The following is a 16618-nucleotide window of genomic DNA, read 5'->3' on the forward strand; positions in this document are numbered from 1 at the left end:
TCATATTACAAACCATGTGTTACTGCAGTATGAGATCCAGCAATATTATAACAGTCAGTTTAAAATTTTTAACAAACATGAGCACAAAAAACTTAACCTACGCTGACACACACAGATATCTACAGTGACGCATTGCTGCCACATACATATTATTTTTTTCCCCTCAATTATGTCATAATAACGAGATCTTGGGCCCTATCTTGCACCCAGCGCAATTGACTTTGTGCACCTACGCATGTATCATTCCTATTTTGCACCCGCGCACAGCAGACTTTTCCCTCCACAGATGCACGTCGGTAAACTAGGGAATACACTTGAGCTCCCCGGGAGCGGTTCAGCGCAAAGAGGAGGCGTGTTCCGGCGCAAACGTTCCCTGGTGCTATTTTAAAGGTTTAGAAAACAATTCCGCCACTGACCAAGAAAAACCTAAGTCAGTGGCGCGTTGCGCATGTTATTCATATGCTATTTTAAGGGCGCATGCTTTGGCCATAATCAATGTAGCATGCACAACGCGCATTCACTGCAAATTATACATTATTACCAGAGAATGTCTAATAAGGTGAGAAGTTTCACTCTCAGCACACTTCCGGCTTCTGAACTGGTTGCAGTTCCTCTCTGATTCCATATGAGGGCGCTCACAGGACGAGTGCAGAATGAATGGAGGTATATGGCGCTATACCAATAAAAATCCACTTTTCTCAGGATATTATTTTTTGTCTAGTAATTTGAATGTTGTATTCGAAAGGAGATGCAAAGAAATTACACATTGCTGGGTGTTAGATTTTTTAGAGTCACTTATTTGCTTTAAAAAGTCTTTTAAAGTGTCAATGACATCATACACATCGTACGACCAGAGATACTGCTTTACGGCAATCCTTCACTCTTCACTCGTCACTCTGGTGCTTTCGCGCTCTGCACTTTGTTTTCTCTCGAGGCATTGACAACACAGCTGACACAGGTAAATACATGTGCTAGAAGAGTTTTTGTTTTGTTTGTTTCTGTTTCTGCTGCGGATGACGCTATGCCATCAAGCGGTTTCTCTGGTCGTAATCAGTCATTCACTGACCAATCAGTGTTCATTAGCAGAATGCTAGCGTGTTATGGGCAACAACAACTCAACTTGTAAGAAATCGAAAGGACATAAGTACTCGTTCATTCAACTTTCGACCTAAAACCCATGTTGAACTTGCAAAATCTACAATCAGATCTGAGGTTTCTCAACGGCAATCGGGTGAAAGAGATACATTTAGCCGTCTAGCCCCATAGACTCCCATTCATTTTGCACTCATGGGCGATCGCCCCCAGTGGAACTCTGGTGGAACTACAACCAAAATTCGGTACAATAGGACTTAATAGGGAGTGGGCAGGCTCTCCGTAGACGGGCTCTGTTATTACGATAGAACAAGAACAAGCTTGCCTGCTCTTAAAGGGAATGTGAGATGACGCTCTGATTGGTTTATTTCACGTTACGCCCAAATCACACCTATGAATAATGAAGCTACTTCAGAACAACCCATTTTAGATTTGCGCAAGAGTCATTTATCCCGCCGGTATAATAGCAACAGCGCCCAAGACCCGCCCACAAAGTTACTTGCGTTTCGCGCTTGATAGATCGTTAAAATAGGACCCCTTATGTCGTTTTAATTACATCTTTTCTCGTAAAACGAGATATTATGTCGTTTTAACAACATCTTTTTCTCATAATAACGAGATCTTGTCATTAAAACGACATCTTTTTCTCGTAATAATGAGATCTTATGTCGTTAAAAGTCATCTTTTTCTCGTAATAACGAGATCTTATGTCGTTAAAATGACATCTTTTCTTGGCCTTATAAGGATATGTGTAGTCATGTACAAAATATGCCTTTATCCACATAAAACTGATCAGGCGCCTATCATGCCTTTATCACACTTCTACGTTCAAAAAGCTTAAGAAAATAGTAGCAGCCCCCAATCAGGCAAAAATTAATCAATGAGGCCCTTTTTTAAAATATATTTTATATAGGCCTATAAGTTTTTTTTTATATAATATATTATATATAAGATTTATTTTTGTTAATAGGCTATATCTTCATTACCTATAATTAAACAAAAAGTAGTTAAAACACATCTAACAAACATAGCCTAAGTTGTTGTTTTTTTTACAACATTGTGTTCTTATTTTGTTTAATTAACGAAATGTCAATCTTCGTCTTTATAACAGAAGATACAATACAATACAAAAATCTTCAAGATACAGCCATACAATCTTCACATGTATAACGGATTGTCACCTTCTAAACAGTCTTGGTGGAATAAGCAATATAGAAATATCTGGTTAGTATCTTAATTTAAGCTTTATTTTATTATTGTATTAGTTAATTAACTAATTATGCTTACTCAACTAATTTAATGTAAAGAGCTTGATACTAATTACTAATTAAATAATGTCAAACATTAAATGTAGGCTATTGATTAGAGTTGCCATAGACTAAAGATTTTTCATTCATTTAAGCAATTAGGACTAATCACACGTTAATATTCAATCCTGGGTGCATAGGCTAGCCTATATTCCGCGCTCAAGCGCATGCATAAAACTTGCCACAAAGCACCGGCAAAAGTAGGCAAATGATATAATAAATGTGTCTGAAAAAAATAACAACGCATTTTAATTGTTTATTAATGAACTAGTCTTTTCTAAATCAGTGGCTGCCTGCAAACATATCTCCATACATCTCCGCTGTAATTTAGCCTAGATGCGCCTATACGGGCAGGATTACATAATTAGATGGTACCGTAAGTATTTGCTTTCGATTGTTTTTTTTTCGTTGGTGGACACTTTTTATAAGCTTTATACAGATAGCTATATTTCTCATGTCTGTGAGGATTGTCTATACACTGTTTTTCAGTTCATTTTTGAGATGCACTCCAGTTCACAAAGATCATGAAAGCGCGCCCTGTTCTTTTTCTTTTATTTTACAAAAGCACAACATTTTCTTGTTGTTGTGAGTTTACACAAATAAAAGTAGTTGCGACTGATGTATTATTCTTTTCTGTATGACCAGAAATGGAGTATTTTAAGTTATTGTTGGATAGGAAAATGCGTGTGATGGCACCGGCGCCTCCATGTCATGCAGTGCGCGCTCCACACTCCAACACTTGGATATGCGCTTCATAATAGCGAACATTTATCTTGGTTAACGTTAGAGCGAGTGGCCATGCCAGACGGATAAGTCCTCTTCTTGTTTAACAAATCAAATTCTGTTGCATTTTATTGCACCAGTTTGAAAAGGGCGGCTGAAACACCTATACAGATAAACGCCCAACGCTGGTGTTTTTCTTTAAATAAATTTGTGTAGCCTTTAAAATAAATATTGTTTGTGGGCTAATTAATCCCACAATAATTTGTTTATTTTATTGGCTACTTATATTTTTCATTTTTGTTTTGCATTGAATACCAATTAAAGTATTTACTGTGCACCGCAATGCCATCCTCCTATACAAAGCCACTTCACGAGTTCACACATGAAATCAAATGAAGTATTTTAAGCGTATTTGGCATGCTGTCCGGGGGAGGGCTCCGAGCTCGGAATTTGGCCCGAACCCAGAGTACTCCCCCTTTTACTGGGATTTGGCCCGAACCCAGAGTACTCCCCCTTTTACTGGGATAGAAACCAGCCGAGAGTGAGGCGATGGGGTGGTGGAGGGAAGCTGTGAAACTTGACATGAGACAGAGGTGAGGAAAGGCTTTATTTATACCGGCTTCCTCTTGTGCTGATTGGTTGATTACCTGAACGTGCTCCTCCCGAACTTTGTTACATAAAACTTCATGTTAAGAGCCACCTTTATTTTCTTTATAATAAAGGGTTTCTATGGGAGGAAAATGCTTAAAGGGATAGATCACTTTGAAATTAATTTTTGATATGTTTTAGCTTACCTCAAGGGCATCCAAGATGTAGGTGTCTTTGTTTCCGCAGTAGTTTCAATTTTGATATTTTTAGGTCAAACCGTTCTTGTCTGTCAGTCATATAATGCAGGTCGATGGTCACTGGCTCAAAACACAAGCACAGAGTCCAAATTAAAACAATTCCCCATCGTCCAAATGAAACAATTCCCCATCATAAGTACACATTGATGGCCTAAGACACGAAACGAGCGGTTTGTGTGAGAAAACGAACAGTATTTATATCGTTGTTATCTCTTGAAAACAGCACACGTCCAAATGATCTGACGGCGCGGGCGGGTATAGATATATACATAGATGCCGCATTGGCTACTGCAGTTCATTGGAACGAAACCGTAGCCAAGCGACATCTAGTGTATATCTATACCTGCCCGCAGGCGGGTATAGATGTATACACTAGATGTCGCCTTCGCTACTGCAGTTCATTGGAACGAAACCGTAGCCAAGGCGACATCTATGTATATATCTATACCCGCCCGCGCCGTCAGATCATTTGGACGTGTGCTGTTTTCAAGAGATAACAACGATATAAATACTGTTTTCTCACAAAAACCGCTCGTTTCGTGTCTTAGGCCATCAATGTGTACTTATGATGGGGAATTGTTTCATTTGGACGATGGGGAATTGTTTTAATTTGGACTCTGTGCTTGTGTTTTGAGACAGTGACCATCGACCTGCATTATATGACTGACAGACAAGAACGGTTTGACCTAAAAATATCAAAATTGAAACTACTGCGGAAACAAAGACACCTACATCTTGGATGCCCTTGAGGTAAGCTAAAACATATCAAAAATTAATTTCAAAGTGAACTATCCCTTTAAAGTGTAATTAAATGCATTGCGTTCATATTTTGGGCTCATCTGCTTTTCTGTAGGATAGTATGGTTTATTAATAAGGTGTGTACAGCATTTGATCTTTATCACTGAAGCAGCCTATTTCTTCAGCTTTTTGAATGTAGATGTTATTGGCTATCAGTTTTATGTGGTTAAAGGCATATGTTGTACATGACTACACATGTCCTTATAAGGCCAAGAAAATATGTTGTTTCAACGACATAGCATCTCGTTATTACGAGAAAAAGATGTCGTTATAACGACATAAGATCTCGTTATTACGAGAAAAGATGTTGTTAAAACGATATAACATCTCGTATAATTGAGTGGAAAAAATAATATGTATGTGACAGCAATGCGTCACCGTAGATATCAACAATCAGCACATGAATGGTGCTGCAAATGTGTTTTACAAACACTTTAAAGAGTGTTTAAACCCCTGTTAATTCTCAATAGATACTTTTGTAGACATCTGACAGAAATACAGTCAACCTGCCCTTATTGCCTTTAAGTTTTTATCCACTCATAAATAAAAAGGAACGACTGATTTTTAAAATCTAGTAGAGTAAAAAGTAAGATATTTGACTTTGAAATGTAGTGGAGTTAAAGTAAAAGTCTACCCAAATTTAAATACTTCAGTAAAGTGGCCTACAGATACGCAAAAAAGCTACTTAAGTACAGTAACGAATTACATTTACTTCGTTACTGTCCACCACTGGACTCCAGTGGTTTAACCTCAATTTTGTGAAGTGACGCAAATGCTTCGTGAAAAAAAAAGATGTCTTTATCATCCTGGAAGCACCTATTTTAGATCAATTTTATTAAGACTTAAGAATAAAGACATCTGTGGCAAGGTATAAAATGGTCTGTGGTTTAAAAGCAAACTGGTTATCGGAGACGAGAGAGAGATCACAGCGAAGTCACGTGTCTGTCTATCAGCTGGAGCCAGAAAATGACAGTCTCTGTGTCTTTTCCGGCTTCAGCTGATAGACAGACACACACATGTAAGTTTACCATGATCTCTCTCTTATCTCTATCTCTGCCTCTACACGCCAATTACTGCAATCAGAAACAGGTGTTACTCATTTTGTACTTCACCCACTCACTCACCGTTCATCTCCTGACTCGTTCTCCCATTGCAGACTCCACTGAACCAGGCCCCCTTTGCCACAGATGTCATTTTTATTTTTTACATATGATCGCTACTGCACAGACTCAGGTCCCAAGATGTCAGCACCATATCGGGACACTGGTGGCTTCACTTCTCACCAATGGAAGAAAGCGAAGGGACGTCGTCCATCTTTTTTTACAGTCTATGATTCTAAAGCAGTATAAGGGCCTTCACGATTAAAGATGTTCCCGATGTGCTAAGCAGCTCAGCATCGATTGTAGCTTTTGAAAGGGAACTGTTTTGGATTCTATAATTGATTAATCACAATCTGAATTAATGAAAAATCGGCATGTAAAAAATAGTATAAGATTAGTTTTGGATGATAGGCTATTCAGAACTGATTAGTGATGATGGGTTTATTCTTCAATAATTATTATAAAGCATTCGACTCATTACTCAATAGTCATTACTAAAGATCAGCACAAAAGGTGTTTACTTCATTTCAATTCTATTGTTGAAAAAGCGAAAAGGAAATTAAATCAATGGCTTATGATATATCTTTCTTAAGATGTATGGGTATGGTATATGATGGGACAGAGTTCTAATTATAAAGTCTGAGGGTATTTTTCTAGACTGACTAATACAGCAATGACTTTGCATCTTAAACATGAGATATAATTTGTATTGTATTGTGTATATCTAATGGGCGATCTGTGGTCTCATTAATCTATAATTTGTTCCCTGGCAAATTGTTTTGGCTGAGGGCAAAGTGAAGTTTCATAACTTTATATATTTAGGCAATTTTGACTTGAGACTGACCTATGTGTTTGACAAATCGTTAGCGTTATTTCTTATTTTATAGCAGCTTCTTATACCTTTTAGGCTACTTATACTTTTATAATGGCTATTATTAGCTATTAGCCTATTGTTCTTTAAAACTGATTTAATGAAAAGAGACATGGTTGTGTCATTTATTTTATATATTAAAAATACATTTATTTTAAAATATATAAAATATTTTATATATTTATTTTATTATAGATGTACATTCTCTTCACTTTATGTAGGCCTATATGTATAATAAAATAAAACGTTTCAGTTATAACGTTTCATATTTTTAAAATGAAAACAAAAAGAGGCAGGTTGTGTTTGTGTTGTTAAAAATAAATTCAGAGAAGATAATCAATGTATGCGTTGCCTAAACCTTGTGTAGGCATTATGTTTATTTTTAATTTTTTTTTATGAAAAGAGGCAGAATAGTGTTTTATAACTTATTTATTTTTATTGTTATCTAAAATATACTAACGAGATAACCAGAGCGAGCTGAGTGACGCGATCAAGAACGCTGCTGTTCATTTGCAGAATTACCGGACTTTTAATTACTGAAGTTTGCGCACTTGGTATTGAGAACGCCCTATAATACCAGACATGCCCTATAGGCTACTTGTTGATTTGGGACGACCTTCGTCGCGCCGCTGTGACGCAATCACACTTTAAATGTAGGAGTTTCAGCGTCGAGTCTTCTGAGGTGAGGAGAGCAGTTCACGGTATTTATCATATTTACACTCCATCAAACACACTTTATACAGTTTGATTAAGCGACAGACTCATTTCTGTATTGTTTTCATCGATCACAGCGATACTTGTGCGTCTTTTCTGGCGTCTTCCTACTGAAATAAACATTTAGTGCAGCAGCAGCGAGCATGAGGAGAATAAAGTTTGTGTGAGAACTGTTACTGAATGTCAAGTCAAAAGTCAAAGTTTGAGTTCTATGAGGGGAATGGCACTCGATATCAAGTGTTTTTCAACTTTGGCAGATCAAATTTGTTAAAACAGCAACATATACTGATAAATACTTTATAAATAATAGCCTACATTGAGCCAATAGTGAGCAACGTGAGACATTTTAAACCTATACATAAATGCTAATATAGCCTAGATAAATATGAATACAGTTTCATATAGTAAACAATATTGTTTTGTGGTGCTCTTTATTTTAATAAAGGTTTTATGATCATTGTCAGTTTCTGCAAAACTATAACACGTTAATGATCTAATTACATTATTGCAATAGTTATTAATGTTAAAGTATGTTTAGTTTAATATGGACATTTTATGGTTTAGTAGGGTAGTTATTTACCTGAGTGTCATCGTTTTTTTGCATTATTGTTACGTGTAATATTGTGAAAAATAACATTATTGTCTTTTAATACAGATGTCTTTCAGTATAGTTCAATATAGTTTTATAGTCATATATCCTGACTCAAATAATGTGTTTCTAACAGCAAACAGTCAGAATAAAGTGAGATGATCTGCTGATGATCCTGAATGGCTTGTTGAATGAGTGTTGATAGTCTGAGGCTCATCAATATTAACAGATCTGCTGAAAACACTCTTTATTTCATGACAATAGTTCCTGTTTTCACCTCATTTATTATGCTGATGTCTGCAGATCTCCTGTAAATTGACACTTAAAGCTCATTTCATTGGTGTCAGCAGACTGAGGGGATTTGATGGAGACAAATCTGTAGATTTACTTCTGTTTATGCTTATAATAACTGTTTTTCTTACCATTGTTTATACATGGAAGATTTTACAGTTTATATTCTGCTGTCCATGAGCATAAAAACAAACTCGGTAACTGATATATTTTGGATTTTGCCAGATCAGCTCCTCCCACTGTAATTCATCATCAGTGAAGCTCCTCCCACTGTAATTCTCCAATAAATGCTGGAATATTCCCATCAGCTACAAGTGAAGACGAGCAGCAATGCATCAGGAAACGCTGAAATCTGTAAAGACTGAGTTTATTAAAGAGGACAGTGAGAACATGAGAGATCCAAAACCCTGCAGAATGAAACACACTGAAGATCCTGAAGAACAAAGAGGTTGGTGTTTATTCTTCATTCATTCATGATGCTGGGAGAGGGGGGAGCAATGTAAAAAAAAAAATACGTCGCTCTTAAAAAGCTGGTGTTTAAATAAGCGTCAATTAATCCTTTGCAGGGAGTTTTATTGACTTGCGATCTGAGTCTGACCAATCAAAATCCACCATTTTTGTCCGACAAAGCAGTCAGGAGAGTTAGTAGATTAATGTCAGTGGATTTGAACTTATCTTTAACTGAGGCAATCTGACACATTAAAGAGCCACAAAACGGTAGGCCTATTTTTTGTTTAATTTTCTTTGACTGAACAAATTTGAAAGTTGAGACTTTGTTTACCTGCTCGGTCCTATCTTGTAGCGCTTTCCTCTATTTTTCACTGCTTGAGAACATGGGCTGAAAGTTTAAAAATAAAACTAATTCAAAATCAAAATATGAATAAAACTAAATAAAAATGTATATAACACTCCAGGTCTCCGCACCAGTCACGTAACTGAAAACCATGAAAGCCGTGTGAGCGTCCAACCGGTAAAAAAAAAAAAAAAAAAAACCTTAAAGAATTGATTCCCTCTGATTTTCTGTTTCATTAATAAAGTTCAAGTCTGAAAGAGAACACGATACTGAGGTGTGTGTGTGTAATAGGCAGGACTTACAGCATAGCCTCTTTAGTCGTCGCACTTTAATGGTTTAAAAGCATTCACATTAATAAGAGCGTGATCATACAACGCTAGTCACCGGATGACAAAAAAACGGATACTGTGTAATTGCGTTAAATATTTTTAACGCTTTAAACTTTTTTTTTTTTTTTGCGGGTGCCGCAGTGGGCAAGTGATGAAACCGGTGTTGCGACTGTGTAACACAGACTATCGTAGCAAGCCTAATATATATATATAAATATATATATACTCGTACCGAATGGTTCATACGAATATGCGTATCGTTACACCCCTAATATATACAGTGCAATGCATAAGTGAATACACCCATGCTAAAGTTGACTAAAAAGAGGAATAAAAAATCATATTTTGGAAATTGAACTTAATGCCTTAATTTAAAAAATTAGGAAAAATCCAACCTTTAAGGACACCAATTTTCTTTGTGAATGAATAATGTATCGTAAATAAATAAATGTTCTTCCTTAAAATACATGGTGCATAAGTGAGTACACCCCTATGTTAAATTCCCATAGAGGCAGGCAGATTTTTATTTTTAAGTATTTTTTTAAAAAATTTTTTAGGATACTATGCATCCTGATAAAGTTCCCTTGGCCTTTGGATTTAAAATAGCCCCACATCATCACATAGCCTTCACCATACCTAGAGATTGGCATGGGGTACTTTCCATAAGATCATCTCTCAATGCAAATCAAACTAGCTTTTAGGCTAACTGAAATAAAATCATGCCAATCTCTAGGTATGGTGAAGGCTATGTGATGATGTGGGGCTATTTTAATTCCAAAGGCCAAGGGAACTTTATCAGGATGCATAGTATCCTAATTTTTTTTTTTTTTAAATACTTAAAAATAAAAATCTGCCTGCCTCTATGGGAATTTAACATAGGGGTGTACTCACTTATGCACCATGTATTTTAAGGAAGAACATTTATTTATTTACGATACATTATTCATTCACAAAGAAAATTGGTGTCCTTAAAGGTTGGATTTTTCCTAATTTTTTAAATTAAGGCATTAAGTTCAATTTCCAAAATATGATTTTTTATTCCTCTTTTTAGTCAACTTTAGCATGGGTGTATTCACTTATGCATTGCACTGTATGTATATATATATATATATATATATATATATATATACATACACAGTATACAGTGAGGAAAATAAGTATTTGAACACCCTGCTATTTTGCAAGTTCTCCCACTTGGAAATCATGGAGGGGTCTGAAATTGTCATCGTAGGTGCATGTCCACTGTGAGAGACATAATCTAAAAAAAAAAAATCCAGAAATCACAATGTATGATTTTTTTAACTATTATTTGTATGATACAGCTGCAAATAAGTATTTGAACACATGTCTATCAGCTAGAATTCTGACCCTCAAAGACCTGTTAGTCTGCCTTTAAAATGTCCACCTCCACTCTATTTATTATCCTAAATTAGATGCACCTGTTTGAGGTCGTTAGCTGCATAAAGACACCTGTCCACCCCATACAATCAGTAAGAATCCAACTACTAACATGGCCAAGACCAAAGAGCTGTCCAAAGACACTAGAGACAAAATTGTACACCTCCACAAGGCTGGAAAGGGCTACGGGGAAATTGCCAAGCAGCTTGGTGAAAAAAGGTCCACTGTTGGAGCAATCATTAGAAAATGGAAGAAGCTAAACATGACTGTCAATCTCCCTCGGACTGGGGCTCCATGCAAGACCTCACCTCGTGGGGTCTCAATGTTCCTAAGAAAGGTGAGAAATCAGCCCAGAACTACACGGGAGGAGCTGGTCAATGACCTGAAAAGAGCTGGGACCACCGTTTCCAAGGTTACTGTTGGTAATACACTAAGACGTCATGGTTTGAAATCATGCATGGCACGGAAGGTTCCCCTGCTTAAACCAGCATATATCAAGGCCTGTCTTAGGTTTGCCAATGACCATTTGGATGATCCAGAGGAGTCATGGGAGAAAGTCATGTGGTCAGATGAGACCTAAATAGAACTTTTTGGTCATAATTCCACTAAACGTGTTTGGAGGAAGAAGAATGATGAGTACCATCCCAAGAACACCATCCCTACTGTGAAGCATGGGGGTGGTAGCATCATGCTTTAGGGGTGTTTTTCTGCACATGGGACAGGGCGACTGCACTGTATTAAGGAGAGGATGACCGGGGCCATGTATTGCGAGATTTTGGGAAACAACCTCCTTCCCTCAGTTAGAGCATTGAAGATGGGTCGAGGCTGGGTCTTCCATCATGACAATGACCCGAAGCACACAGCCAGGATAACCAAGGAGTGGCTCTGTAAGAAGCATATCAAGGTTCTGGCGTGGCCTAGCCAGTTTCCAGACCTAAACCCAATAGAGAATCTTTGGAGGGAGCTCAAACTCCGTGTTTCTCAGCGACAGTCCAGAAACCTGACTGATCTAGAGAAGATCTGTGTGGAGGAGTGGGCCAAAATCCCTCCTGCAGTGTGTGCAAACCTGGTGATAAACTACAGGAAACGTTTGACCTCTGTAATTGCAAACAAAGGCTACTGTACCAAATATTAACATTGACTTTCTCAGGTGTTCAAATACTTATTTGCAGCTGTATCATACAAATAAATAGTTAAAAAAAAACATACATTGTGATTTCTGGATTTTTTTTTTTAGATTATGTCTCTCACAGTGGACATGCACCTACGATGACAATTTCAGACCCCTCCATGATTTCTAAGTGGGAGAACTTGCAAAATAGCAGGGTGTTCAAATACTTATTTTCCTCACTGTATATATGCACACTGTATACTGTATATATAAAGTAAAAACTGTATGAACTTTCCAGAATGGCTGACGGAGCTTTATGCTATTTAATTTAAGCAAAATTAGATTTAACGTTACTGAAAAATTTGTATTTATCATACATTATAGGCTCTTCTCACACTAACTTTGATACTGTTTATTTATCAGTATTAGTCATATTCTTACAATTTATGTGTATGTGTGGGGGTGTGTGTGTGTGAGTGTGTCAATTTGTTGTGTAAACTAATTTATTATAATTGTCCTATATAATTCCTAAAAAAGTGGTTTGTAGCTTGATGACTATGGGGGAATGTGGGTCCCATGGACAAATGAGTTGAGAACCACTGGTATAAAGCTATTCAAAACATAAAATATGTAAATTATTATAAACATTATTAATAAACGCAATAAACATTTCAAGGGAATAGTCGACAATTATGAATTTTGTCAATCTTGCAGCCCTAATACGTTGTCAGAAAAATAAACAGATCATCCCAATTACCGAGTCCATCTCATCTGGCATGTTATCAGAATTATTAATGTTTTTGTCTGTCTAGATTATGAATTACCTGTTGGTTATAAAGACTCAGCACTTATTTCTTTGTAAAACGCACAGATCAAAATAGTGTGTTACACTTTACTGTGCGTTAGGGCTGGGAAAAAAATCAATTTGATTTAAAAATCAAGTTGGTAGGTCAAATCGATTCATATTTTCAAAAAAATCGATTTTTTAGATTTTTTTTTTTTCTCCCCCTCTGCTATATAGCGTACAATACATTTTGCATTCGCCAAATCTTCCTTCAGGGTTTCCGTAGAACGCTCCCTGCGGCGCAGCCCTCGATGCTTCACGACATCACGACAAAAAGACTAGCAAGTTTAATTTTTTAACGGTCCTCCACGACGACGGCGCCGCGAGTGAGTGAGTGAGGGAGAGTGTGTGTTCGCGAGTGAGTGTTACTGTGTGTCTGCGCGAGAGTGTGTGTGTGTGTGTGTGTGTGTGTGTGTGTGTGTGTGTGTGTGTGTGAGAGAGAGAGTGCGTGTATGTGAGTGAGTGTGTATGTGCGAGTGAGTGTGTGTGTGTGCGAGTGAGTGTGTGTGTGTGTGTGAGTGTATGTGTGTGTGTGTGTATAGGCTATGTGAGTGAGCTTGTGTAGCCTATATGTGCGAGTGAATGAGTGTGTGAGACACTCTCGCGATGACTGGTCGTAAAACAACGTGTAGTCTGACATGTTTCTTGTCCAGACATGACAAGATTTTTAGGAGACAAAATCGTGTAATCTGACAGTGACTATCGTAAAAGACAAACAAAATTTTGTTTATGTTGATGCACTTTAATTAAATACAATAAATATATATTTTTAAAATATATTTACAGTTCGCAGTTATTTTGTTTTAAATGGGGAAAAAAAAAATCGAATCGAATCGTAAATCGAGTTTTTTAGGGGAAAAAATCGCCCAGCTCTACTGTGCGTTCAAAAACATGTACAACTATTCTTCTGTGAAACAAACAGAATACAAAGTGTGTATTTTCCCAACCATACAAAGCTCTATTTTTATCTGTGCGTTTACACAGAACTGCTGTGATCATAATCTCCACACAGCGGTAATAATTTAGACGTTTAAGCCCTGAAGACATTTTTAGAATTGTTTTGTCCGAGTTATATACACTAAAGTAAAGACTCATAACTCTATAAAACTAAAGCAAGGAGAGTCAAAAGAATATCTCGTGATCAACGCAATAGATTATATTTTAAAAGGGAGAATCTGCTGTAAATAATGATGTGCCATTTTCTACGATCTGTGTATGTTTCATGAAGGTATGAGCGAAAATACAACTTAGACTTTTATGTCCTTTCACTTTATATTGCTCTTTGAATTATTTTGATAAGCTGAAAATTTGTCTTGTTCACGAGTGAGGGAAGGATGGAACGGGAGATTGACAGACGGATCGGTGCAGCTTCTGCAGTAATGCGGTCGCTGTACCGGTCTGTCGTGGTGAAGAAGGAGCTGAGCCGCAAGGCGAAGCTTTCGATTTACCGGTCAATCTATGTTCCTACTCTCACCTATGGTCATGAGCTGTGGGTCATGACCGAAAGGAGAAGATCCCGGATACAGACGGCCGAAATGAGCTTTCTCCGCAGGGTGGCTGGGTGATCCCTTAGGGTGTACTCACAATTGCCAGTTTGAACCGTGCCCGAGTGCGTTTGACCACCAAAGCGCGGTTCGTTTGACTAGTGTGAGTGCTCCGAACCGTGCCCGGGCGCGGCTCGATTAGCCGGCCCTGGCCCGCTTGGAAGAGGTGGGCCAGAGCACGGTTCAGTTGGACTCGGGCGCGGTTCGCATGCAGTGTGAGCGCTAACCGTGCTGGAGCACGGAACAGGACGCGTGACATCACGGTTTTGCGACGCTCCAAAACCAACATGGCGGGGAAAGGGTCGCTTTGGTCTACGGCAGAGGTGCAATGCTTGTTGGAAATTTGGGCAGATGAGAGCATACAAGAACAGCTGGACAAAACGCATAAAAACTCAGACATATTTAGAAAAATCTGTGACTATCTTCTTCGTCATGGATATCAAAGAACTACCGAGCAGTGTAGAGACAAGGTAAAAAAACTGCGGGCACAGTATTTAAGGGTACCAAACAACTCAAAATTATCCACAAAGTAAACAGAGCGATGGACTCCATTGTGTTCAGTGAGAGCGCCGCTCTTCCTGTTTATCCCGAAACCGTCGCACCATAATGACGTAAGCGTGCTCCGGCACGAATGCTGAAACCCTATGTGAGTGCAGGCCAGAGGGGGAGTGGGGAGGGGGGACAATCGTACTTGGACCCGGTTCATGGCAACCGTGCCTAGTGTGAGTACACCCTTAGAGATGGGTGAGAAGCTCGGTCACTTGGGAGGAGCTCAGAGTAGAGCCGCTGCTCCTCCACATCGAAAGGGGTCAGCTGAGGTGGCATCTTTTGCAGATGCCTCCTGGACGCCTTCCCGGGAAGGTGTTCCGGGCGCCTCCCACCGGGAGGAGACCTCGGGAAAGACCTAGGACACGCTGGAGGTACTGTCTCCCGGCTGGCCTGGGAATGCCTCTGTGTCCCCCCGGAAGAGCTGGAGGAAGTGTCTAGGGAGAAGGGAGTCTGGGCATCTCTGCTTAGACTGCTGCCCCCACGACCCGGCCCCGGATAAGTGGAGAAGATGGATGGATGGATGCTGAAAATTAAAACATTTTCTTTTATTTCAGACCTGATGGAAGTGAAGGAGGAGAGTGAAGAACTGAGTGAAGTGGAGGAGGAGAGAGAAGAACTGAGTGAAGTGAAGGAGGAGAGTGAAGAACTGAGGGAAGTGAAGGAGGAGAGTGAAGAACTGAGTGAAGTGAAGGAGGAGAGTGAAGAACTGAGGGAAGTGAAGGAGGAGAGTGAAGAACTGAGTGAAGTGAAGGAGGAGAGTGAAGAACTGAGTGAAGTGAAGGAGGAGAGTGAAGAACTGAGTGAAGTGAAGGAGAAACATCATGTCAAACCTGGAGAAAAACCTGTGAGTCGCTCAAAGACTAAAAATACATTTTTAAAGAAAAGAAGAGCCAAGAAATCTACAACTTGCACTCAGTGTGGAAAAAGTTTTTCAGGCAAAGCAAGTCTTGAGCTTCACAGGAGAGTTCACACCGGAGAGAAGCCGTTCACATGTGATCAGTGTGGAAAAACATTTCTTGGGTCATCAAACCTGAAGAGACACCTGACAGTTCATACAAAGGAGAAGCGACATTCATGTTCTGTGTGTGGAAAGAGTTTTTCACAGTGGCAAAATTTACATAGACATGAAAAAATTCACACTGGTGTGAGAGAGTACATGTGCTTTGAGTGTGGGAAGACTTTTATTACAGCAAACAAATTAAAGCGACACCAGATAATTCACACTGGAGAAAAACCTTACAAGTGTTCACACTGTGACAAGATATTCAGTCGATCAGAAAATCTGAAAACACATGAGAGGATACACACTGGAGAGAAACCTTACAAGTGTTCACACTGTGATAAGAGATTCAGTCAGTCAACACATCTGAAAAGACATGAGAGGATCCACACTGGAGAAAAGCCGCCCTCGTGTGATCAATGTGAAAAGACTTTCTCTTTTAAAAGTCAGCTGAAGATACACATGAGGATCCACACTGGAGAGAAGCCGCTCTCCTGCACTCAGTGTGGGAAGAGTTTCATAGACAAACATAATCTTAAGCAGCACATGAGAGTTCATACTGGAGAGAAGCCGTTCACTTGTGATCAGTGTGGGAAGAGCTTCACATTGAAAACAAGTCTTAGTCGACATATGATGATCCACACTGGAGAGAAACTTCACACATGTGATCAATGCGGCAGAACATTTCTCTGGGCATCACACCTGAAGGCACACCTGATG

At 38.7% G+C, this 16618-nt stretch overlaps 1 protein-coding gene across 1 annotated transcript in view; it reads left to right on the forward strand.

The window, feature by feature from the left end:
• LOC311081645 (uncharacterized protein) overlaps positions 1-16618 on the forward strand; it is a gene marked incomplete at its 3' end in the record, with an annotated part of 56227 nt that overhangs the window by 36993 nt on the left and 2616 nt on the right. Inside the window, exon 3 of the mRNA XM_084112240.1 lies at positions 15453-15897. Coding sequence (XP_083968366.1) covers positions 15453-15897 — 445 coding nt within the window. The remainder of the gene's footprint in view (positions 1-15452; positions 15898-16618) is intronic.

This window comes from Abramis brama (assembly GCF_963993115.1).
Source record: "Abramis brama genome assembly, chromosome: 1".
NCBI classification, from domain to species: domain Eukaryota; kingdom Metazoa; phylum Chordata; class Actinopteri; order Cypriniformes; family Leuciscidae; genus Abramis; species Abramis brama.